General features: G+C 35.1%; 1 protein-coding gene across 2 annotated transcripts in view; it reads right to left on the bottom strand.

Annotated features, from left to right (window-relative positions):
* Csmd3 (CUB and Sushi multiple domains 3) overlaps positions 1-25,830 on the bottom strand; it is a 1,090,649-nt gene that overhangs the window by 3,709 nt on the left and 1,061,110 nt on the right. For both annotated transcript variants that reach the window (XM_010619527.3, XM_033759931.1), the window contains 9 exons: positions 24,512-24,685; positions 23,571-23,644; positions 16,795-16,906; positions 14,390-14,569; positions 13,065-13,130; positions 7,844-8,002; positions 5,729-5,841; positions 3,183-3,270; positions 1,096-1,231 (listed from right to left, as the gene is read on the bottom strand). In XM_010619527.3, the coding sequence (XP_010617829.1) occupies positions 1,096-1,231; positions 3,183-3,270; positions 5,729-5,841; positions 7,844-8,002; positions 13,065-13,130; positions 14,390-14,569; positions 16,795-16,906; positions 23,571-23,644; positions 24,512-24,685 (1,102 nt within the window). The remainder of the gene's footprint in view (positions 1-1,095; positions 1,232-3,182; positions 3,271-5,728; positions 5,842-7,843; positions 8,003-13,064; positions 13,131-14,389; positions 14,570-16,794; positions 16,907-23,570; positions 23,645-24,511; positions 24,686-25,830) is intronic.

The following is a 25,830-nucleotide window of genomic DNA, read 5'->3' as shown; positions in this document are numbered from 1 at the left end:
AATCAGCCTTTATCAAAACAAAAGGTATCTGAACATCAGAAGATACTATAACAAGAGAGTGAATATACAACCCACAGAAAGGGAAAAATATTTGCAAACCATAAATGTTAAGGGTTTAATGTCCATATGTATCTGAAAGTATCTGCAAACCCTCTGTATCTAACAAAGTTTTGTGTCCAGATTACAAAAAGAATTACCACATCATATCTTTTCATTGCAATAAAAGAAAAAATGTTGATGTAGTGGTAATTATTCTTTATTTGCAAATAAGGTAAAATATTGACCATATCAAATATCTGCTAATACATAATTATTACAACTTCATGTATATTTGATGTACATATATTAATGTGCATATTAAGTAAATCAGTCATGGATATTACATACATAATAAAAATATCAGTTTGGGAGAAAATGCATTTAGGTAATATTGATTGAATTATATTGTTACCTATACATTTTTTTCTTGATAAAAGATGTTCCAAGTAGTAGAGAACTGAACACTAACACCCCTCACCAAGACGCTACACTGGAGAAGAAAGCCAAAGTACCGACATTATATGCAGAAACATACTCTATCTATAATAAATGTAACATGCTAAATGCATGCTCTTGACAAGTGACAGAAGGTAAATGACAGGATTTAAGGCTTTTACCCTATGTCTGTCCGGGTAAAATCTGTCACTACTGTCACGTCAGCTAAAAGGTCTGCAACACAAGCTTCTTTGTAGTTCTCTCAAATCTGCAGATATCACCTCCTGAATTTAAACCTTAACCTAAATTTTGTATCTCTAAAGTCTCATTATGGATAATGTAAAAATAACTCATGTAATTAGTTCTCTGCCTGGAAAGTCATTGGCAAAATGAGGAAGGGTGAGGTTGAATGCTTGTGCAATTTAACAGGGCAATTTTTGTAATGTGAAAATGATACTGCAAGTATTGGTGGAGGAAATAAGATTTCCAACCAAGGCAGCAATAGTTGGAGTACAGATTTCAATGACACAGAAAAAATGGAAGTTAGGATCTGAACAAAAGCAGTAGAAATAACAGGGAAAGTAGACTTGTGAAATATTTTATAATTAAAAGTCAACTTACCTTTGTTTATAAAGATAAAATCCAAATCCTGCAAATATAAGTGCAAAAAAAGGCACAAGAATAGCAATGGCCACAGAACTACTATTTGTACCATGAGGCTGATTCGAAGAATTTGAACCTTCTGACATATTCAGTCCTACAAGATGAAAAATACATGATAAATACAAAATCAACTCTATTTTATCATGATTGACAACCAACTAATTTCTACCATTTTCCAGGATATCTATGTGGAAATACAGTTAACAAATGTATATTTCATGAAATACTAACACACTTGCACACTTTTTTGAACTATGTGTAAGATATTTGTCCAGGAAAGAATACAGAACAAAAAATAAATACAGTCCAGAAACAACTAAATGTGGGCATCGAGTGTGAATCAGTGCTCAATGTGCTTTAGAAAGGGAAAGAGCGATTCCACGCGGCGTATGAAAGAAGAATGTTCGCTGGAGGGTACACAGCATAAGCCCAGCCTTTCAGAATCAGAACGACGAATACAGAAGGAAGCAACCACGTCACAAGCCTCGGAATGAGAAGATGAGGCACATACTTAGGAGACGCAACAAGCCCTGACTTAGAGTAAAGGGAAGAAAACTGTGAGTCAGCGATAGCTAAATTCCGACAGGGAACCAAAAACTGTAAAGCGCTCAAATGTACCACCTAAGTGACAACTGCAGGCACTTAGAAATAAAACACCCGGTAATACAGTGAGATTTAGGAGGCTCACAATGCCAGGAGGGGTGTGAGGAAGCACAGACTCGAAGCTGGAACAACTTTGAGAAAATGGAAAGTAAAAGCTGCCCTGGCATATTAGAATGAGCATGAAAAGTTGGATTTGGAGAGCATTTCGCAGTTAAATGCAGCAGAACTTGTTTGCATGGATGAAAGAAATATGAAGGTCTAGTTGACTGGTGATGCTGTCAGTCGAGTTAGGAAGAGAGAAAAGCTAGGTCTGTCGGTATATTGGCACAGAGGTGAGGGAAAGTGAAATATCTGACAGTGTTTTCTCAGAAAGAAATGCCTCCTTTTCATAGATTCCATTTTGTACCACTGTTTGAGAAACTTCACGAAATACATGAAATCTTGCATTCAAATGACACAACTGTGTTAATGTGTCATAGTAATATATGTTTGATCCTATTTTCAAAAACTAACATAATTTTAGGCAAGGCCTTATGTGAAAATAACATATTAATATTCATTTAGAGAAAGCCAAATTCCTATTTTGATAAATGTTATGTTCAAATAAAAGACAAGTTTAAATAATATATTTTTCGATACCTTATTTTTCCAGTAACAGTGTATTTATATAAAACTTCAATGCAATGTTTTTTTAAAGATAAATTTAAATTAATAGCCATTATTCTTTATTCTTTAGAATAAAGAGCCTGAATTTATTCTTTATCAGTTTTGCTATGGTGAAATAATAACAGTCGGTATACCTCAGGAAAATTATGGTCAGGGAATATGTTTATGGATATACACTAAAAAGATATGCCCTACAATATGCTCTAAGAAGACATACCCTAACATATGCCCTAAGAAGGCTGTTAAATATTTAAGTACTGTCAGAAGAGTTGGAAACACAAAAACTCCAAAGAAAATTTACTATTTAAAGAGCACCGAGTCCCCGAATAGGACCCATTGCTCTAAGTTATTTTTCCTTTCTATACCTAAGGAGTTTCTTAACGTGGCACTTTTTCAGAAAACTAAGAAAACTACAACAGTATTCAAACTGAAAAGAAGTAGCATAGATTTCTTGAGATAAGATTAAATAATCTATGGTTCAATATTTTCTCTTTTATCCATATCACTTTGTCTTCTTTCTACTTGCTTAAGGGCAAGATAATCTGTCACACTTTTAGAAATATGATAAAAAATTAAATATACAGTGTTGTTAAATAGAGAGCCAATATTTTGAGAAATGTTATTATTTTTTAAAACTACAGATATTAAGTGTATCTATGTATAGCCCTTGACGGTACAGAATTCAAAATGTAATAAATGTGCCTCCTCTACATTTATTTTTCTTATGATGTCTGAAGTAATAAAAGAACTACATGAAAATCAAATGCACACAATACCCAGTCTTTGTAGTCCAAATTGACCGTAATCTTTGCCTTGAATAAATCCTTGAAATACATAAGTAGCTCCATCAGGCTCAGCAGACACCTAAAATTATTTGAAAAGTTGATTAAGTGTGAACACTGGACACAGCTATTTTTTTCCTAGCCTTAAAAGTTACACAACTTTATTATGAAATAAATGTGATCCAATGTTCCCTTCATTTGTAACCTTCTCCTAAACAAAAAAAGTGCATTGTCAAATTTTGTATCATGAAAGCAAAAGTACATTTTTCAATTTTCAATAATTATGATATGGGAAAACATTGGTTATTAATATTGACCAAGATATATAGATCTCTTATAGTCTAAAGAACATATTGTTCAAAAGTTTCAATAACATGAAACCGTGCAGCTGATGGTCAATGCAGACCTGAAGTTTATGATAACGCTATTCTTGGTAGATTAGGTGACTGTTCTCGGTGCCTGCATTCTGTCTCCCTCTGGCTTCCACCCTTCACGGGAAGGCGTACTGCACTTGCTGTCTCCTGGGGCTGGGCTCCCGTCCTGAGACTCTGTAGCCCTTAGCATCAGAGTGGAATCCACATCCACCTGGCAAGAGGACTGTGAGAGGCACATTTCTCCTCATCTCAGTGGACAAAGCCAGCCACAAAAGACCACATATTACATGATCCTATAAATATGAACGCCAGCTCAGGGTCATTTATACAGGTAGAAAATGGATTCGTATTTTTAGGCCTAGGGTGGAGATGGGGTCAGGGCAGGGGTGAAAGCTAAAGGCTGTGGAGTGGACCTTCCCTTCCTGTTTTCTCTCTCTCCCTCTCTCTCTCTCTCTCTCTCTCTCTCTCTCTCTCTCTCTCCTGCCCTCCATCCTGTTTTCTATCTCTCTCTCTTTCACTCTGAGACTTGAACCCAGGGTCTCAAACATGCTAAGCAAATGCTCTAAAACTGAAGTATACCCCTGTCCTGGAATTTCTTTCTGAAGTCGTGAAATTATTCTAAAATCAGCTGGTGATTACACATGTCGGTGTATATTGCTAAAACCACTGAGTTGTATATGTAGAATGGGTGAATTTTAGGATATGTGCATTGTAGTTAAACTAAGATGCTTTTTTGAAAAAAGCAGCACGTGTCAAGGTATTCTAAGTAGCATATTTCAGAACCTAATGTCCCTCTTAGAGCTCCTGGTTTCTTCTAAGAGAAAGACATTTTCAGTGGCTGCTGCCCCTCCAGCCTCAGTTCAAGATCGAGGCACCAGCAGATGTAAACTTGATATCATAGCCTCAAGTATCACTCCCTCCCTCCACTAACACCAGGGATGTGAGAAAGAAAGAAATACTTTTTGTTGTGTAACCTTATGATTTCTAAGCTGTGTCTGATGCTGACTACTACATGTGTCTCGCATGTATACAGTCCTATATTTCTAACAAACCTCACGTGGATAATGCTATTTGGTCATCTACATAAAATAGGAATTGATACAGTTTAGTGATCCTGATAACCCACTGGGAATGTGAATTTATCCTGACATTTGTACGAATTCATGTCAATGGGCTACCTGAGTCGTGACTGTACCCTAGAGCCTGTAAAAACTGAACCCTCACCTAAAACGATCAAGGCATGTCCAACCATTCACAAAGTATGACTTTTCACAGGTGACTTACTGCTTATTATTAGGAAGTACAGGCTGACTGTGCCCATTTTAAAAAATGAAATAAAGAAAATAGCTCAAATGAATATTTATATATTTACAATTTAAATCCTTTGTCTGTTTTTTTAATAAAATAATACAGTTAAAAGTATCTGAGTATCCGGAAACTTTACTTTCCCGCTACCCAACCTAGTGCACAACCCAAAACTGGGATGAACATCTTTTTCCTAATGAACCATATTTACTAAGTGCCACCGCTGGCTTCTCTCTCCATTAAGTTTTCCTTTTAAGAGCAGGGTTGAGGGAGCAGTGTGAGGTCTCACGCTCGTCCTGCAGCAAAGATACGTGTCCAATATGTCAGTGTGACACTTGTTACTCATGACCCTCGGTTCAGAATCCTCACACATCTAAGCTCACAGGGAGGTCACAGTGATGCTGCAGTCACTATGTGCCCTCGGGAAGCAGTTTGCATAAATCCCTCCTTATAGACGAATTAATAAATAATTTTAACTTGAGCTTCAATGTAATGAGCACGCTTCATTTTCTGATGTGCTTTATAAGTATGTTGAGTACATCTTACATATTGGTTCCAGACAAACACTGATTTATATTTTATCCATAATTTACAGGTGCTTACTGCAGATGGAATATATTTGATGAAATGCATGAAAGGCACTGTACAGTCCTACACGCACACAAATACACACATACACACACATTAAAAAGGTATGTGAATCATATCTGAGTCCAATGTTCCTAGCATTGAAACTTGAGAATATTTATATATATGGAGAGAGAGAGGAGAGTTCATAATCAGCTCATCATTTTCCCCTTTCTGGAGAAATTACAAATTGTCAGGAAACTCAGCAGTATATTTCTATAGCCTAATACTTACAAAGCCATCCATGGCCCAATTTTCCTCCTTCATTTTCTTCATAGAAGCATGAGCTGGTACTTTAATATGATATATGTGCAACATTAGGCGAGCTTCCTGGCTTTTATAGACCCCTGAAAAACGCAAGGATATTTTAGTCTACTTAATTTTGTAAACAGTCATGCTTCATTTGATTATCAGTAATTCCTTAAATATATCACAGAGGATACATGATAGGAGAAGACACACATCAAGGCCCTCGTCAAAGGCGGCTTCATTCAAAATATGTTTCCTAAATTCTACAACACACATTGGATTCTCTTCCAGCTAAAGTCTCAATTTAAGTCTCATCTGTGGTGTTTTAATCACATCTATTATAAAATTAAATACTACTATGTATACCAGCATCACTCCATGACACTGCATGCTAAATGATTTCTTCATCCAGATTTGAAAATGTAAGGACATAAACCGGAGTTCAAATGCCTCATATTCTCCTTGATAAAAAACTAAGAGCTCACTGTGCGGGAGTATTGTGGGTGCTGCCGGGTCCCCTCCCTCCTCCCCTCTCCTCTTCCAAGCTGCAGGTAGAATTTAGGGTCCTGTGCACACTAAGCAGCACTCTGCTACTGAGCTAATCTTCAGCCTGTGTTTCTATTTCTTATGAGTTAGATATAAGGTACACAACAGGTATACAGCTAAGTAAAATCCATGACAGAATATGATAAATAAATGGCCAAAGAGAAGATCATGTTACACTGGATCCACTGAAAAAAATATTTACTAAGAAAAAGGACATCCGAGCTAGGTCATGAAAATCAAGTAGGATTTTACTCTAAGAAGGTAAAAGAAAGAAATAGCATAAGTGAGAGCGCAACAATATATACTATATTTTTGATTGCGAACATTCCACAAGTAGGAATAAATTTAGCATCAACATGTTGGGAAGAGTACAAAATAAACTTTAAAATAAAAATCTCACAACTGTTGCTTAGATTTTGATTCCAGCATTCATTGATTCACCTACTGTGAACCTACCAAAAGGCATCAGAAGAGTATGCTGAGAAGACAAAGAAAATGAAAGGCTGATCTCGATCTATTGTAGCTCACCATGATTAATAGGAGGACATAAACTATTCAAAAATAATATCGCTGGGAAATTGTTGGATATGGAGACATTAAGTGAAATCTAATTAATCTGACTTTTTCATACTTGGTTTTCTATATTTACAGGGATATATTCTGAAGCGTTCCTTCATTAAACACACATATATACATATTTGTCTAACTTTTACATAAAATGAAGGAAAACTCATTTCCATTTTAAAGCCAAGTAAACTATTAATCGCAATGTAAATTATTTTCTTGCATCCATATCAATCTACTTTCAATATATTTCAGTTGTGTATATTTTTAAAAGGTTAAACATATGAAACTGTCCTATTTTTACCTCAGTAAGCTTAATGCAAGTTCATTCAGTAATATAAAATGAGACTCGGTATTTATTCTACAATCAATATCAATAATCATAATTTTTCATTTTTTGATATCACAAATTATTACATTATTAATAAATATGGAAGAATTACAGACCCAGGAAAAATATGGCGAATTTTTTTAAAAATGTAGTACAGAAGAATACATTGCCATTAATCCCTTTCAAAAATGTGTTCTTGCTTTGAGCACATTTATTCCAGGGTTCTTCCCACTTTCTGAAGCGATTCTGGAAGCCCTCTTTCATGAGCATCTTTCGTTTCACTGTTGTGGCTGGCTTGATGTCCTAAATTGTTTCGAAACATTTTCCTTTTATGGTCAGTATGACTTCAGAGAAGAGCTAGAAGTTGCCTGTGCCAGCTCCAGTGAATAGGGCAGAGGAGGACAATACCCCGACACAGCTTAATATATTTACCAGCCTTTCCTTTCGATGGCCCTCAGCAGCAGCGCTCACCATATTTTTAATCAGACTTTATAAAGACTTCAAAGCCCAGAAAGTCTTGTTATATGTGAATTATGAGAGTCATTAAACACAAACACAGCAAATATTTTGCTGCACAAAAATCAATGAAAATAATAAAATTATTATAAAAATGAAAGCACGTGGCTACCAGTTTTTGTTGCTGCTTTTTAATGCGATACCTGAAAGGAGCAGTTCCATGTTGCTGTTGCTTAGGGTCGCATTGACTCTCCCAGTGGAAGCATTGAAACTAGTGACTGTCAAAGTCATAGGTTGTTTCCTTCCCTTGAAATTGTAAGAGCCTTTCCATATATAATTCTGGGCAAACACATCATCGGGAACTGTGAAGAGATTGCATAAACCTCACATGTTAATTGGCCAGGGTCTCTATATAAGCATTAAATAGGAGATTAAAGATATTAGTTTATTGAACAATGATATTTTACTAAATACACAATCATGTTAAATGCGTATAGCAACCTAAATTCTTCATGTAAATTTTTTTTTTAGAATAGATCAAAATTATGTGTAAGAACCTAGACTTCTTCGTAGGTCATCAATAAAAGACGCAAGCCTTGTTTTCAAAACTCAGTCTGCTACAATATTATTTTTCTTTCCAAAGAAAAATAAAATGACTTTACTGAGCCAAGTGCATCTACACATGAGTCCCAGGAAGACTGTCCTTCTGACATGGGGGCAGATTCATAGACAAAGAGCACAGAATGAAACCATTCCCTTTGGAGTGTAGGACCAGAACACTACTGGGAGAAAACACTTCTTTGTCCTCCTTACAGAATTCTGGGTTCAGTTATTCCAGGACTAGCACTCCTGAAGAAGGACAGGGTTGCACCACCTGACAACTCTGAAGTTTACAGGTAGGTACTTTTAGAAATAAAAGGATTGTCACTGGAGTTGCCCGGTTCACTTGGAAGAGAGATGAGCTGTGGTGGAACGCGGTTAGCCACTGGAGTTATGCTGCTTATATTTAACTTTCTCTTCTATATTTTATAAATATGTCATTTTGTATACATTACTTAATTTTAAAAACCTCAATTTCCATGAGATTAGTATGGGATTATCACAGTTTTTAGAGAGATTAAGTGAGATAAAGAAAGTGAAGTGTTCAGTTAATGTTGAGCTGTTACCATGACTATTATGCAGATAAAATAGGGAAAATGCAGCTCTTCTAGCTCACAAAATGACAGCTCCATAAAGTATATATTTAGCAGCCGTGTAGTTATTATCACAAACAACCCATAGCCTTGGATCTGTAACCTTTGCCAATTCCTTCTCCTAGTGGCACTGTTCTATCCACACCCACATCACATCACTCTATGCTTTTTACTCTCAGGGGAACTTTACATAAAAGTTTGACATTGCCTATGAACAAAAGCCCTTGATGGAGAAGCATTTTACATGGCTTGTGGCCAACAAAAGTATGTCAGGAGAAAGGAGGGTGTGTACAAACTAAACTGCCCTACAGTTTAAAGGTTCGGGATCCAGCTGGTAAGACAATGCTGGTCGTGATCCTTTCTCTCAAAACATGTTTGAATTTAACACCTAGCCTCAGAAGCTTCACGCTGTTGTTAAATGCAAAATCAGGCTCCTGAGTTTGATCAAACTGCTAACTTTTAATCTTGTCACTTTTCTCTAATCACTGTGTCTCATTCAATATTTTAAATGGAATTCAGCTTAGTGTTTCCTCTTTCTAAAGATGGCAGTTGCTCTAGTTTTATTAGATACTCTTCCTCGGGTGAAAGAAACCCTCTCTGATATATCAAGAAATTTAAAAATAATAACTTGGTGTTGAATTCTACCATACATTTTTCTTTGCAAATAGTTCAGTGATTATAATTTTCACTGTAACACTTTAATATATTACTTTTAAGGATTATTGAATATGAAAATGTCCTTTCATGTCAATGATTTATCCAGTTTGATTCTGATTGTTATCTTTACTACAGTGTTGTAGATATCTGCTAAGATCTTACATAGGATTTTTTCAAATGTGTATGAAATTTTCTGCTTTTACAATATCTTTCTCATTTAACTGGTATGTGGGGTCCATGCAGTAAGCAGTATTGTCTGAAGGAGTTGCTAAGAAACTTGGATGCTCTGTTTCCTTTTGTTAAAATTTGGTAGAACTCCTTAGAAATATAACAGCCTGGTCCTTTTTCCTTGAAATTATTTTAGCCATTCCATTCCTAAAGGTTTAGTAAAGTTTTTTATTAGTTCTCTCGAGATAGACCTTTCTCACAATTTTAAAACATTTTTTAGAAAATACAGATTGTTATTGATCGTTTTGATATATCTGTAATTTATTTAGTCTTCTATGTGTTTATGCTAACATTTCCTTTGTTTTGTATGATTCTGCCAAAAATGTTTCTACTTTGCTCATTTTTTTCATATAATCTTCTCTTAAATTCTTCCATTTTGTTTTCATGCTTGGAACATGTTTCATGTATTAATATACTGATTAATACATTCATTTCTAGTTATGTTATAATCTGTATATACTTTTATTGGAGACATTTATTTATTTTGAGGCTTTCTTCTTTGGTAATGTAAGCACTTAAGGATATAAGTTTCACTGTTTACGAAGGTAGAACAATCAGAGTTCATTATACACATATATGAAAATGTTATAAAACATTAATTTGTTCAATTAATATAGGCTAATAATTATAAAAATAATAGAAAATTTACTAACAACTGCTTTTGGTAGTCTTTATTTTTTTGATTTTGAAATTTTTTTCAAAATAAGCAATTTTTAGTAGTATATTTCCCAATGTATTATCTTCTTCAATTTATGGGTGAATCATTAATATTAATTTTGCTTTTAATTTCTAAGCACATGGTAATTTTATTTATTTTCTCATTGACTCTTAATTTCAGTCAAATGTCAGATCTAATTACTTACTTTGCTTTAAGTTTGCTAAGATTTGCTTATTATCTAATATATGATCAATTGTTACACCTGTCTGATGTGCCTTTGAGGAACACATACATTTTGTAATTGAGGCAGAAATCTTATTCTATGCATATTGTGTAAAATTTATGAACTTGTTGCTTACTTTCCCCATTTTTAAATTTTTTTTCTGCCAGATATCTGTTGTGTGGCTGTTGGACATATTTTTCCTGGGACAGTCTAGGTCCACATGATGTGCTGGAACTGTCATTCAGAGTTCATCTTTCTCTAAATAAAGCAACTTTCTCAAAAAAGTTTGGCTAAATCTGTTATAGTTTTTAGACCACTTCGAGCTGTAGCTGACATTTATAAATTCCTTTATTGCCTGAATGGCATTTAGTATGTTTCCACTGAATATTGAATAACTTAAGTTTCAGAAGTTTGTGAGTTTTCCTATTTACAGCATGAACTGGAAGGATATCTAAACCCAACCTAAATGAGATCCTAACAGTGTCCTCGACCCCAATACAATGGACCATGTATGTCTTGAAGGTAAAGGTCTGATGCGAAGTCCTTAGTTTCATTTCTGGCCTTCAATTCATATTATATAAATATAGTCCTAATAATAAAAAATGGTATATATACTGAGAATGTGCTATGAGCTAAACATTAGATACACTGGTACATGTGCTTGTGAAATTAATTCTTTCCATGATTTTGGTCTCAAACCAAAGTGGATGAGAACCGCATGAAATTCAGTGCTTAGGTTTAATGTCAGGTTGTAATTCATTCTGATGAAGCTCATTGTGTAATTATCATTTATTACAATATCTACCATAGCTATATAATAATTGCCTAAATCCAATATAATTATCTGACTTTTCTAAATTACTGTCTCTGATTATTATTATTTCTAATAACTTTTCCTCTTACAGATAAAGAAATGGAAGCTCAGATATTTAAAATAATGTTTCGATGTCAGAGGAGTGCATAAAACCGGAATTTTACCCAGTTGTAGGACTTGAAAGCCCATGCTTTCAAGGACTAGTGTTGGTATTTAAATTTGCTCTTCAAATCAAATAATTAGAAACAAACCGGACAAGTTCTAGAAGTTGCTGACCTTCTATGCTCATACCAAGTGCATTTGATTCTTTTAAAAACTTATTTACTTACATTTCTAGATGACATTTTCATTTTATTATTTTAAACTAATTTTGCCATTATGTTGTGGTCATTAAAAGTACTTCTCAAGGGAAAAATTATAGAAAAATCCGTAAGTAATATTTTAAAATTTTAATGCATATACTTTAATAAAAGATACTCCTTACTCCTTTGAAAATAACACAGAATTTCATCTCACATTTTTCTAGATGACATTTTCATTTTATTATTTTAAACTAATTTTGCCATTATGTTGTGGTCATTAAAAGTACTTCTCAAGGGAAAAATTATAGAAAAATCCGTAAGTAATATTTTAAAATTTTAATGCATATACTTTAATAAAAGATACTCCTTACTCCTTTGAAAATAACACAGAATTTCAAAACAAAATAATTAGAGAAAAACAATAATGACATTTTCATTTTATTATTTTAAACTAATTTTGCCATTATGTTGTGGTCATTAAAAGTACTTCTCAAGGGAAAAATTATAGAAAAATCCGTAAGTAATATTTTAAAATTTTAATGCATATACTTTAATAAAAGATACTCCTTACTCCTTTGAAAATAACACAGAATTTCAAAACAAAATAATTAGAGAAAAACAATAGTTATTATACTGTGCCATGATCTTAAAAGAATGGCCAAAAAGTTATTCAGACTGCCACTCAGACAAAATGACTCACTCCTGCAAAGAAGAAACAAATAATGGGACAAAACTTTCTTTGAATGAACAAGGAAAACATAACTGTAGACATAATTTTTCATGAGAGAGTTATAGATAATAATCTTTGGAATATTAACATACCACAATATAACATTGTTTTAAATTCAAAATCCTAAAATATAAATTGTCAAATTCAATATAGTTAAATGCATAGCTTTTCCATATTAAAATGTTATCTTCCAAGTAAATGCTCTAGAATATAATAGATCAATTTTAAAAACCATGACTTGTAGAAAAACAAAGTAAGTATTCAGTAAAATTATTCAAATAGTTTCTCTGGTGTGAATAAACTGTAATAGTACATAAGATCCGAATGAGATAACTGACATTGTGAAATGGGAAGAAAAGGGCTAAAGGTGTAGGGAAAGTGGGAAGGGTAGGGGAAAGGTAATAAGGGAAAAAATATGAGAAAATGAAAAAATGGAAATAAAGTGTTTGTAAATGGGGATGGGAGGAGGGGGTGAAGGGAGGGCAGAGACAAGGGGAAAAACTGAGAATGAAGACCTGTCACGTAAAGGTGCAAGATCCCAATGATGAATGTAACTGTACTGTATACCTAAAATGTACCAATAAACTCAATAAAAAGAAAAACAAAGTAAATTGCTGACCACTTAGCTTTGGACTGGGTGTCCCGAGTGCAGGTCTAGGATCTTTCACCAATATTTTGGAACCAGCTATGGAAAGAAAGCGTGTTTACTAAAGTTGACAGAATTAGTAACACCCATAGAAACATAGAATACAATAAGCTATCAATTTTATTCTTTGAGATTATAACATTTTTCTTCAAAATGTCCCATTCAAAACATTTCAATCTCTCTCAATACTCTTACTATACAGGCAACATCTTCCATAATTACTCTTATCATATCCAGTTCGACAAGTAACAGATTATTCCTGGCTTTTCATCTTGGGATGCTGCTTCTCAGCTGGGAAGCATATACGTAACACAAGTAGCTGCTTCCAACAGAAAGCTGGCGACTGATCATATGTTTTTGCTGAGAAAATGCAAGAACTACTTTTTGGTAGGGTTCATGTTTAAGAATAAAAATTTGTTAAAATAAACTGTTAGTGTGCCCGAAATAGCCTCAAAGGTTTAATCTTTTATGCTAAACCCATGTGGGATGTGGAATGGGGGATGGAAAATTGTAGGCGATTACGACACACACTGTTTTGTAGAGCGTGTACCTTAAATCCCCTGCAATGTCTTCCTGATAAGCGTTGGCAAAGACTACTATGGAAACTTGGACAGAGGCTATGAACACAGAGATACTTGTAGCAATCTTTCCTAGTGTTTATTTTCTACAAATATACTTTCCAAATTCCTGTCCACATGCAGCATCAGACTATGACCTCAGCAGGAAATAAATCTTTGTAGATAGAATTAATTGCAGATTTCCAGGGGAAATAAGCCTACATATAGCGTCTGACCTAAATAAAATCATCAATTTTCTCACAAGGACAGTGCAATGCGTAGGATAGTAGGTCAGTGGTGCTGGAGGACAAACTAAAGATGTGAACCAAAGATTGTCAGGATCTAGGAAGAGGTAAGGAAAGACTTCCCCAGTGCTTATAGAGGGCACAAAATCTGGCTGTCATGTTTATTCTGAGCTTCTGGACATCAGTCTTGTGAAAGAACAAAATTCTGTCATATTGAAGTCACTCAACTCTTGGAATTTTGCTATACATTTATCTGGCAGGCTAAACTTGAAGATGGATTAAGCATAACCAAAAAAATGAGCATAGAAAAGATGCTATACAGTGACATGAATGGTATTTTTGATGCAGAAATATGTACATAAATCACACCCCTGGAACTGGCCTACAAATTTCCCTTATATTCAGTTAATTTCAATTCAGTTTTCATCACTTGCGTCCCAGGAATGCCTAGACAGTTCACTCATTTGTGTCAAAAGATTCACTAAGGGAAACCTACCTTCACAAACAGGAACTTTCCCAGTCCAGGTGTTATCAGACCTACACACTCTGTGTTCTGTCCCACCTGCTAAGAAGAAGCCGGGCTGGCAGGTGTAGATGAGGGTGTACCCATGAGAAGGGAGGTCCATTCCCACTACGTTTGCATGAGCAGGGGTTTCTGGCTGCTTACAGCTGTGGGCTGCATTAAGAAAGGAAATAATGCTAAATTTTCTACATACACCTTATGCTTTTAACATACTGCAATGTCATTATTTAAATATGCCTTTAAATAATTATTTTAATGAACCAAGGAAAATGTTTCAATGTGAATATGCCTTTTGACTTCATTCTCTAGCAACAGCATCTCTGAAAAACTGGTAGGTATTAATTAGGCAGATAAAATGAGAAAGAAAAGACTTACTTTGACTGATCAAGCTAAAAAGGTACATTATATGATAATATTAGAGAATTGTGATGAATAATAGAATTTAAACATCCCACAATAACCTGCCTTTTATGATTGCTAGGTTCAAAACCCCTCTAAGAGTTTAAAAATAATATTTTTAATTTTTTTATTTTTATTTTAATTATAGAAACATTTTCTAAGGTTAAATGCAAACATAGGTTATCATAGTGCTCTGACATTAATACTTACCTGCGTAGAAAGAATATTTTGATGTTTTTACATGTGGTATATTTATATCTGAGTCCATATGTTAGAAATACCCTTTCAATCACCTAACTTTCTGTCTTATTTCACCATTTTTCTTTCTACTCTGAATTCTCAGCCTTGTTTGTCTTCACCACACATGGCGCCTTGTTTTCCTTTGTTTTTCTTATAAAGACTATTAGAAGGGTGAAGCGGGTGGAGAGAGGGCAGGGGAATGGGGAAAAAAATAAGAACCAAGATACATCATGTAAAGGTACAAGATCCCACTGATGAAGGTGACTGCGTTGTACACCTAAAAAGTACCAATAAACTCAATGACAAAAAAAAGACTACTCTTTCCTCAACCAGAAATATGTGTTGCAAGGAATTTTCTTTCTAAAATAAAAAAAAATGTTTCAAATCTTTTTCAGGATATATCAGTAAAGGTAAGCTCTGAAAAAAATCAATGGGCAACTTTATTTTCAAAAACATCATTTTTTACTTCTATTCCAATGGAGGTTAATAAAGCCATGAACAATAATAACTAATGCCATTTGCCAAACATCATGTTAAAGTGTATATATTTAATGTAATTCACTTGGTGAAATTAGCTTATCATTCAGTTAGTGTAAACCTCAGGGAGTACTTATCAATAAGAACAAACTCCAAGAGTCTGCTCCACGGTGCTCTGAAAGCTCACATTATTCCCATGTTAGAAACTGTACGATGCCCAGCAGTAACCAAAGTTGTTAAATTTTGTTTCATTCATCGTATTCCAAATGTAGGTCATCGAAGAAGCTTGATTTACTAAGAGGTCCTAGTTACAGCCCACAGAACTGTTCTAAAGTACAGATTCCCAGGTATTCTTTAGTAAGGAAATTTGGTATAATCAAATGAAAGCCAACCAGGGTGGTGGCAGGAAGTGGAGTTTTCTGTTGCTCTACAGTAAGCTGCCAGTCCATCAGGGCACCCAGGATCACTTGGGTTATCCTGAACACAGACAGTAAACGCACAGTGCTGTTTGGGCTAAAGCAAACCCTGAAAGCGCGACTCCTTCCTGATGAGTGCTTCAATTGTAGTAAACTCTTCTTTTTAGCACAAGGGACTTCAAATTTAAAAATATGGGGAAGATATTTAAAGGAATTAGACAGAAATAAAACACAAGTAACTGGCCAAGTGAAATTTATCGTTGATCGTATATTAGAAGATACCACTTAATAATTTGGGGCTTTATTATGTAATCTCTTGAGACCAGTGAACATTTAGAGGCTGCAGGAAATAGTAACATGGGTTTCAGATTTTTCAAGATGTCCACAAATAGCTTTTTAAAAATAGATTCCCACTTAGTTTTATCTCAGATTTTCAGAGAATCTTTTCACATACTTAAAAAAAAAAAATCAAGAGTCACTAGGTTGGAACCTTCTCAGATTATTTCAGATTGAAAGGTGCAGATCTATGAAACTAAAAACTAATCATCACCTAAAATTAACAAGCGTCCAAACCAAACACATTTATCAGGGCTTTACAAAAAGAATAACTTGTTCCTCATACCTTTGACTTCTTTAAAAAGACTCAGTACTTCTAAGTGGGCTTGGAGTTTGGATGTAGTAATACAATTACGTGAAATGTTTTATCATAATCTAAAATCCATCTTGTGCATCTGTGGTGTAGATATGCTTTCCCCATGGAAGAAATAATACATATAAGTTCCTACCCCTGCTAACTATCATTAAGAAACTATACATCCATTTCTTCACTACATTCGCTATACTTACGTATACATTCCGGCTGAACTCCGCTCCATGTAAGGTCAGGAAGGCAAGTACGGGTTGTAGAACCTTGCAGCAGGTGACCTTTTTTGCAATGGAACTGTACAACACTTCCTACCTGTAACAAATCAGTAAGGAAACATATTTCAGTGCAACTTCAAATAGAACAAGTAGAAAGATTTGTGTGTAAGAAAAGGCTTCCCAATGACATTCTGTATAACAGAGTTGAAAAAAAAACTGAAATGTGATTTAAAAGAAAAGTGGGGAAATTTTATGTAAAAAATCTGTTTACATTCATGATAAAAACCCTGCAAAAAATTGTAATAGATGGTCTATGTCTCAACTTAATAAAGGCTATCTATGAAAAACTAACAGCCAACATCATATTAAATGGCCAAAAACTGAAAACCTTCACATTAAAATCAGGAACAAGACAAGAATGCCCACTATCACCACTCCTCTTCTATATAGTTCTGGAAACATTAGCCACAGCAATTAGACAAGAGAAAGAAATTAAAGCAACAAAGATAGGAAATGAAGAAGTTAAACTGTCATTATTTGTTGATGATATGAACTCTACATTGAAGACCCAAAAAACTCCACCAAAAGACTCCTAGATTTAATTGACACATTTAGCAGAGTAGCTGGATACAAGGTCAACACTCAAAAATTAATAGCCTTCTTGTACACAGATAACAGACTCACTGAGAGAGAAATTAGGGAAACAATTCCCTTCACAATAGCATCCAAAAAATGAAGTATCTAGGAATCAATCTAACGAAAGAAGCAAAAGACCTCTACACTGAAAACTACAGCACTCTGAAAAAAGAGATGGAAGAGGATATAAGAAAATGGAAATGGGCTTGGTGGCACACGCCTGTAATCACACAACTCAAGAAGCTGAGGCAGGAGGATCACTGAGTTCGAGACCAGCCTGAGCTACATAGTGAGTACCATGTCAATCTAAACTATATACTGAGACCCTGTCTCAAAAAACCAAAAATAAATAAGTAAATAAATAAATAAATAAAATGGAAAGATATCCCCTGCTCCTGGGTTGGAAGAATAAACATAGTGAAAATGGCCATACTACCAAAACTGCTACACAGACTCAATGCAAAGCCAATTGAAATTCCAACACTACATTTCACAGAACTAGAAAAAATAATCCAAAAATGCATTTAGAACCATAAGAGACCTAGAACAGCAAAAGCCATCCTAGCCAACAGAGACAGGGCAGAGGGTATAAAATTCCCAATTTGAAACTATATTACAAAGCCACTGTGATAAAAACAGCATAGTACTGGCAAAGAAACAGATCTGAGGATCAGGGGAACAGACTGGAAGATACAAAAACAACTCCAGATGTACTCAGCCACCTCATCTTTGACAAAGGAGCTGACCATCTGCACTGGAAACAAGATAGTTTCTTTAACAAATCATGTTGGAAAAACTGGATTTCAACCTGCCAAAGATGAAAACTAGACCCTTATCTTTCACCATGCACTAAACTAAAATCCAAGTGGATTAAAGATCTAAATATTAAAACAGAAAAACTAAACTTGCTGGAAGATAAGTTAGGTAGAACTCTTGAAGACAATGACATAGGAAAAGACTTTATGAACAAACCCTCAGTAGCATGGGAACTAGCAGAAAGAGTCAACAACTGGTATCTCATCTTATTAAAAGGATTCTGCGCTGCAAAAGAAACCATCAACAGAACTAAAAGACAGCCTACAATGTGGGAAAAAATTTTTACCAGCTGCTCCTCAGACAAAGGGCTCTTATCTAGAATATCTAAAGAACTCAAAACAATCAGTCCCCCAAATAAAAATGGGCATCCGAAATGAACAGACATTTCTTAGACAAAGAAGTAAAAGCAGCAAGTTAATATATGAAAAAAAGTTCCACATTGCTGGTCATTTGGGAGATGCAGATGAAAACAACACTGAGATTCCACCTCACTCCACAAAGAATGGCTGCTATCAAGAAATCACTCAATAGCAAATGTTGGCGGGCTTGTGGGGAGAAAGGAACCCTTCTCCATTATTGGTGGGAGTGCAGACTGGTGCAACCACTATGGAAATCAGTATGGAGATACCTCAAAGAGCTGGGACTAGAGGTTCCATTTGACCCAGCCATCCCTCTGCTGGGTATCTTTCCAAAAGAACTAAAAGAATCATATCACACTGATGCATGCTCACCCATGTTTATAGCAGCACAGTTTGTAATAGCTAATACTTGGAAACAGCCCATTTGCCCATCATTTGGAGACTGGATAAAGAAGATGTGGTTTTTCTATAAAATGGAATACTACTCAGCCATACAGAGTGATAAATTAGATTCATTCATAGGAAAATGGATACATAATGAGGATATACTCCTAAGTGAAATATATGAGTCACACATGTGTAAATACCAAATAGATTCTCTGGTGTGAAAAACTATAATGTTAATAAGATCCTAATAATATAATTGACAATGTGAAATAGGAAGAAAAGGGCTAAAGGTGTCTGGGAAATGGAAAGGGTAGGGGAAAGCTAATAAGGAAAAAGAAAAAATATGAGAAAATGAAAAAATGGAAATAAAGTGTTTGTAAATGGGGAGGGGAGGAGGGGGTGAAGGTAGGGCAGGGACAAGGGGAAAAAATGAGAACCAAGACCTGTCATGTAAAGGTACAAGATCCCAACGATGAATGTAACTGTACTGCATCCCTAAAATGTACCAATAAACTCAATGAGAGGAAAAAAATTGTTTATAATCTCTCATGCTCTATGTATTGACCATATATTACATGACCAAATATCTCAATATGCAACATATACATGGGTGTAAATATTTTGACCATGGGCATTTAAAGATAATATGTGATACTAAGAGTAAACGAGCTATATATGGAGATAAAATAGGAAGATAGATAAATAAAGAAAAGTAAGAATTAATGAAAAAATAAATATGGAAATAAAAGGAGCCAATGCTCTCTCAAAATGGTAAAGGAAAGATGAAATTAGAGACACAGGTGGCTAGTAAAGGTTATGTTTCTAATGATACACAAGGAAAATCAAGCAAGTTATATTTGTAAGAATGTATAATTAAGATAAGTATATAGAAAATAGCTTCCAAAATGTGGTCTCTGGGTCCTTAACATTCACATCAGCTGGAAACTTGTTGGGAAAGCAAATTCTGGGATGGATTCTAAGATCCACTGAATCAGACTCTCTTTACATGGAGAACAGCAATATGATTTAACAGTTCTTTAATGTGATTTTAATGACCGTGGAAATTTGAGAATAACTGATAACAGGATGAGAAAATATATAAAGATTGAGCTATAGACCATCTGGTTTAGGAGCAATAGAGCTGATTCGTTAGCAGGAACAGTTCACTAAGTGATCAGGGAAGATGCAGGCGTAAGGCAGGAAGCAGCAAGGTATCCCCGAGGGGAAGGGATGCTTGGCTTTGGTTCTGGATCTAGCCTTATGTGAATGAGTTACATTGTGTCTTGGAGACTTCTTAGCTATAAGTAATGATTCTACTATTATTTGCCTTAAGATCTGTTTATGGATTAGGTGAAGTAGGATGTACAATTCATTCCACCCTGATGGAACATACATTTAAAATCAATCCTAGCGAGAATGATGAAGCTGGAGACCTGAGCAAGAATCCGATCTGGAAGACCTCGCAGGGCAGGCCAGAGCATGGGAAAGAATGCAGCAGAGTCACTAACATTTCAAGGCTAGCACTACTGCCTTGTGTTTGTGAGAATAAAAGCTGGACTCACTGGCAGCAAACATGGGAAGGAAGTCTTTAACTCAAAATATATTACAAGGAAAAATCAAGGAGGCTTATAAATGGTTGAAGTCAGAGGACAAAATAAATGACTTTTAGGGCCCGGGACTCCCGCCTTCCATAGTAGCTGAGGTGTGGGGCTGCTCAGCACCTCTCCTAACATTTACCATGCAAAGCCACTTGCTCTTCTGTTTCCAGGGACTGTGTCAGCCTTAGCCCTGAGCTCCTTGGTTTAAGGAAAGCTGAATTTCTATGCATTTACATAAAAGACACTGTTATCTTAATTATAAAAGATGGATACTCATGCCTTTATTGTCTTATAATTCCATAACCATATTCATTACTTAGTGTAATAAACATGCTGTAACATATTTAACCCATGCGAGGCACTTAGATACTAATTTCAATTAGTAGCATCACGTGCAATCACAAACTGGACATCACCATGGTTATCGTGGTAGCATTAAATATTCTGGGATTAAATATCTAAAGAGTTGGATTTAAGACATTCCATAGCCTTAATAACTTCATGAAACAAGCTCTAGATCCAAACAGTGTATCTTCCATTGCCAAGAGCTTAATTTACAGAGTGATACAGCAGTTCATGAAATATACACGCTTGGCACTTGCACCACAATTAATCTAGATGGTGCATCGATCACTGTGACAGCTATTCCTTCCCAGGCTCTCTGCCATGACTGTTCAATACTAACCTATTTTTCCTCAAAATTATTCCAATTTACAATATTTTGAATAAAAAGAAACTGAGTACTTTTTCAACAAGTTTTTTCATCATCTCTAGCAACAGGGGATATATTTTTATCTGTTAATAATTATTTCTGTATCCTAAAATATACCATATAAGTTGATACAGACTGAAATTTAAGAAATTGAGTATTAAGAAAATGTTCTGAGTACCTCTGGTTCTGAACCTTCTCTTGCCCCTCTGAGGAGTGGGCTCCTCAAGCTACGATTTTACTTCCTAACTCACTACTGGCCATCTCAGCAAACTAGGGTGAATGAACACAAAACCTAGGACATCCTGACTGTCTCTACAGTCTGGAGCTGCAATCAAAACAAGCACTGTGTGCGGCTGAGATGTAAAGGGAATGATGCACCCTTTGGCCATATGGCCAACTGTCAGAGATGAACGATGAGGCAGACGGACGGGGAGCAGTGGACAAGACGAATGTTGACTCGCCAGAATCTGGCTGTGATATCCCTGGCTCCCGCTGCTGGGTAGGCAGACAGACTCACATCTGCAATACCCTCCGTTTTAAGCTAGCTCCAAACAATTTCTGTCACTTACAAGCAAGGGTCTTCTCAACTCTTACACTTTCTACTTATGAGACAGCATCTTCTGGAATCCATCAAGAAATTGTCAGTTAGGATTATGAAGCTTTCATAATTATATTGGCACTATACAGATTTGGTTAATATATTCAGTATGAACATACAGATATACATTTATGCACACCAGCCATATTCATGTAAGAAAACTCAAGTGCCTAATTTAATCTGTAAACTTTAAATTTTAATTAATGGTCATATAATTATAAAATAATTAGAATGACAAGATTTGTAATCTAGTGTGTTCATATTTCTTTGGATAGAATATAGTGATCCAGTGCATGTTTATTAGTTCTAATAGTATGGATCCATGGTTAGCTTAACTTTCCAAAGGTTATGATACTAATTTTCAATGCAACATTAATGATTTTGTTCATTTTGTTAGATGGTTCTTCTACGTGCTCTCGTTTCCATTTCCATTACCTCAAGGACTGTTGAAGAGAAACATTCCCACGTTTCAGAAAATCAGCCTAGCTTAGTGGTGGATAGACGCTGACATCAAGACTGTTTATGTAGGATATTATCACCAATTGCTCTGTGCTCCAAACAGGGGCATGCTGTTTCAGTTTCTTTGTCTATATGGTGAGTACTAGTGCGCTGTAGCTAGCTTACCCATTTTTCAGGTTTTAGATCAACTGATAAAAACATTTATGGAGATACAAATCTGAAGTTCTCCAAGAATGCTGATCTAACAGAGACAGAGACAAGGTTTTACACTGTGTAAAACCTAGGTTTGTTTTATCAGGACCCAACTATGGCAAACCATGAGAGATGGAAACACTATCAAATCAATATTCACGCTGTGCCTGAATTGTAGATAAATGGAAATTATTTTAGCAACAAAAATATGGTTCCTTAAATGAGCTCTTCCTTTAGAGATGGATGTTCTTCTGGTTCACAATGAATTTCACTCAGAATAGCACCATTTAGAAAACACAAAGCAATTGAGTGACGTGTAAATTGACTGTTTCCTTTTGGGATCAGAATGCACTTTGGCTCCTCTCACATCCATGTAACAGAAAACTTGCTGCATCTTTACATAAAATCTGAATTGGAAAATGAAGGAACAAGGCAGTCAGCCTCACATGACTGGGCATGCTGAACAACTGTAATATAACAATTCAACTATGGCACCTCTAAGAGCAAGTGATGGTTAAATTACTTTTCAGAAATTTCCCAAATCAATGTCAATATCTAAAAGGTATTTTAGGCTTATATACAATAATTTCCTTATTAAATATTCACAGTTTTATTTGCAGTTTGTCTTGTAAGTCTCTCCCTCAATTTCTTTCATTTTTATTTTCTCTAATTGGCCCCCACATTCTCCATAGAGTTTACTCATTTACTTCCTCACTGACTTTTAATCACTGTCTTTTCTACTCTCCTGTTTATGGATTTTTGTGTTGCTCACTTTTGGCTCTATTTTCTCTTTATTTTATGCTCATATTCAGTTAGCCTATTTTCTTAAAGCATCTTTTTCCTAATTACTTGTTGTCACTCTTTTGTTACATGATAAATTGTCTTCATGTGTCCCAAAGTGCAGATATAAACATAATATTTTTTTCTGTTGTATCAACAAGATTATAAACACATGAACCAAAGAAGTGATTCCACCTAGCTGTATACTACATGGAAATACCCACTTGAAATCCGAATGTATTGTTCTGAGATCCATGCCGGGGTACACCTGGATTTTTACACGAGGTACGGGTGGGTTCTAAAGTGAAGAATTGAAAAGAGTCAAGAAACAAAAGCATAGAGAAAACAAAGAAACTCATCAAAATTTATAATACATATATTTCTTTCAAACCAAACATTCTGAAGAGATCCGGGATTTACTGCAAGACCCTGGGTAATAACAAGAACTGTAATCTAAGAGCACCTTTCCTTGGACAGAAGCTTGTTATTCTTGAAGTAAGAAATTTAAGTGGACCACACTGAATGTACGTTCTTCAAATTCTTGAATTTTGAACGGTTCCAACGTAAAAGGTACTTGACATCTGACTAACTCTCTAAATAGCAAGTTAAGAAAAATATACAATCTGTAAGAGAGGTACACATGCATACAACATCTGCTTAAGAACATTCCTAAATTTCAGGTAGGGAAATATTTCCCTGAAGAATTAGAAGTCATTTCCAGAAACAGGATTTGTGACTTTGCAGTTCACTGAAAGTTGCAGAATATTCAGACATAAGAACCATAGCCCTGGTATTTTCTGGGTTGCTTTCTTTGTACACAGGGTATTTGGTTAGCTTACCAAGTATGGCATTAAGTGAAGATCACAGAAATGCATTTATAAACATATCTTTTGGATAGCATTGCATCAACTTTCATATGAATATGTTCGGTTAGCTATAAACAGCAAATAAACGACAGCATTCAATAATAATGCCATTATTCTGGAAGCTTTTAGTGTTTAAAATACAAAAAAAAAAAAAACAAAACCCAGCACATGCGCTACCAATATTCATTTTAGTGCTTGCTAATCACTTCCATAACTTTGGGTTTTTCAGGATTTTTTTTAAAATGTTGCCACTACCTATTAATTCCTGAATTACAGGGCATAATCAGGCTTTAGTTTACCTATGCAGTGAGGTGCTGAGCCACTCCAAGTGCCATCTGCTTGACATATTCTGGTGCTTGATCCCACTAATATGAAGGGAGAACTGCAGCTGAATGAAACTTCTGACTGGTATATGAAGCTCTTGCCTTCGCGTTTTCCTTGGGAGGGGACCCCAGGGTCACCGCAAAACTTGGCTGGAAGAGAAAACAAAGAAACTTATCAAAAAGATTAGAATTCAACAGAGCAAACAGCTTTTAAGAAGGAGGTAACTCACTTAAACATTACACTGAAGTCTCCTATTACTCGGGATAACCCATCCCAGAGAAAAATTTCACTTTTTTCTAGCTTTTATCTATATAAATCAATACTGAATAACTCAGTAGAATATGCTGATTACAGGTCTGACTCAGATATCATGTTTCTACATATGTTCTTATTAAATACAGAAAGTTTTCTATTTTTGCCATGTTATATTTCCCATGATAAATCTATGTATCTGTAGTTATATTTTGCAAAGTTGAAATACGTCCCTGAAAAGCCATAGGTGCCAAAATTAATTAACCCATTATGTGCCAGGTTTTTCTCCACAGATCACACTGCTGTTTTACACTCACACACACACACACACACACACACACTCTTACACTCACAGACAGAGGCACAAACATTCATAGTTTAGTTATTTGTTGCTTTAACTCTGAACTCCTAGAGCACACATTCCAATATGTTATTGCCTCCTATTCACAATGTATTTCAATTTTTAAGAGGAAAAAGAGACCATCAGAGTCCCAATTTATATAAAACTAACAAATGTCAATGTTCTACAAACATGGAAGGATTAAATTGATAGGACTGCTGAAGAAATTGATTACATTCAAAATATATTTATTATCTACTAAAGACAAACATATTTTCCTCAGTAAACATAGCATATGTCTTTTTTTTTGCTTTTCACTATTTTTATTTATTTTGCATAAAACATTTTAATTATTAAAGTATCTGACACTTGGTATTATTTTGAACAATTTCTTCCTATTTTACAATATTTATTAAACAATTTGGTCCTTATTTATATTTTCAGTTTCTCACATCTGAGAGAAAATGAGATATTTATATGAGACTGATTTATTTCTTTTCTGTTTTTTTTTTTGTTGTTGTTGTTGTTGTTGTTGTTACTGGGGAATGAACTCAGGTCCTTGGGTTTGCAAGGCAGGCGGTGGAACCACTGAGCTAAATCCCCAGCCCTTGACTTATTTCTTTTAAGAGTACAGTCTCAAGGTACATCCATTTACCTAGAAATGTCTCAAGTTTATCCTTTTTGTGGATGAGTAGTGCTCTG

This window comes from Fukomys damarensis, unplaced genomic scaffold, assembly GCF_012274545.1.
Source record: "Fukomys damarensis isolate Sample0158 unplaced genomic scaffold, DMR_v1.0_HiC HiC_scaffold_5, whole genome shotgun sequence".
Taxonomy (NCBI): Eukaryota; Metazoa; Chordata; class Mammalia; order Rodentia; family Bathyergidae; genus Fukomys; species Fukomys damarensis.
This window is presented reverse-complemented; position numbering and strand designations above follow the sequence as displayed.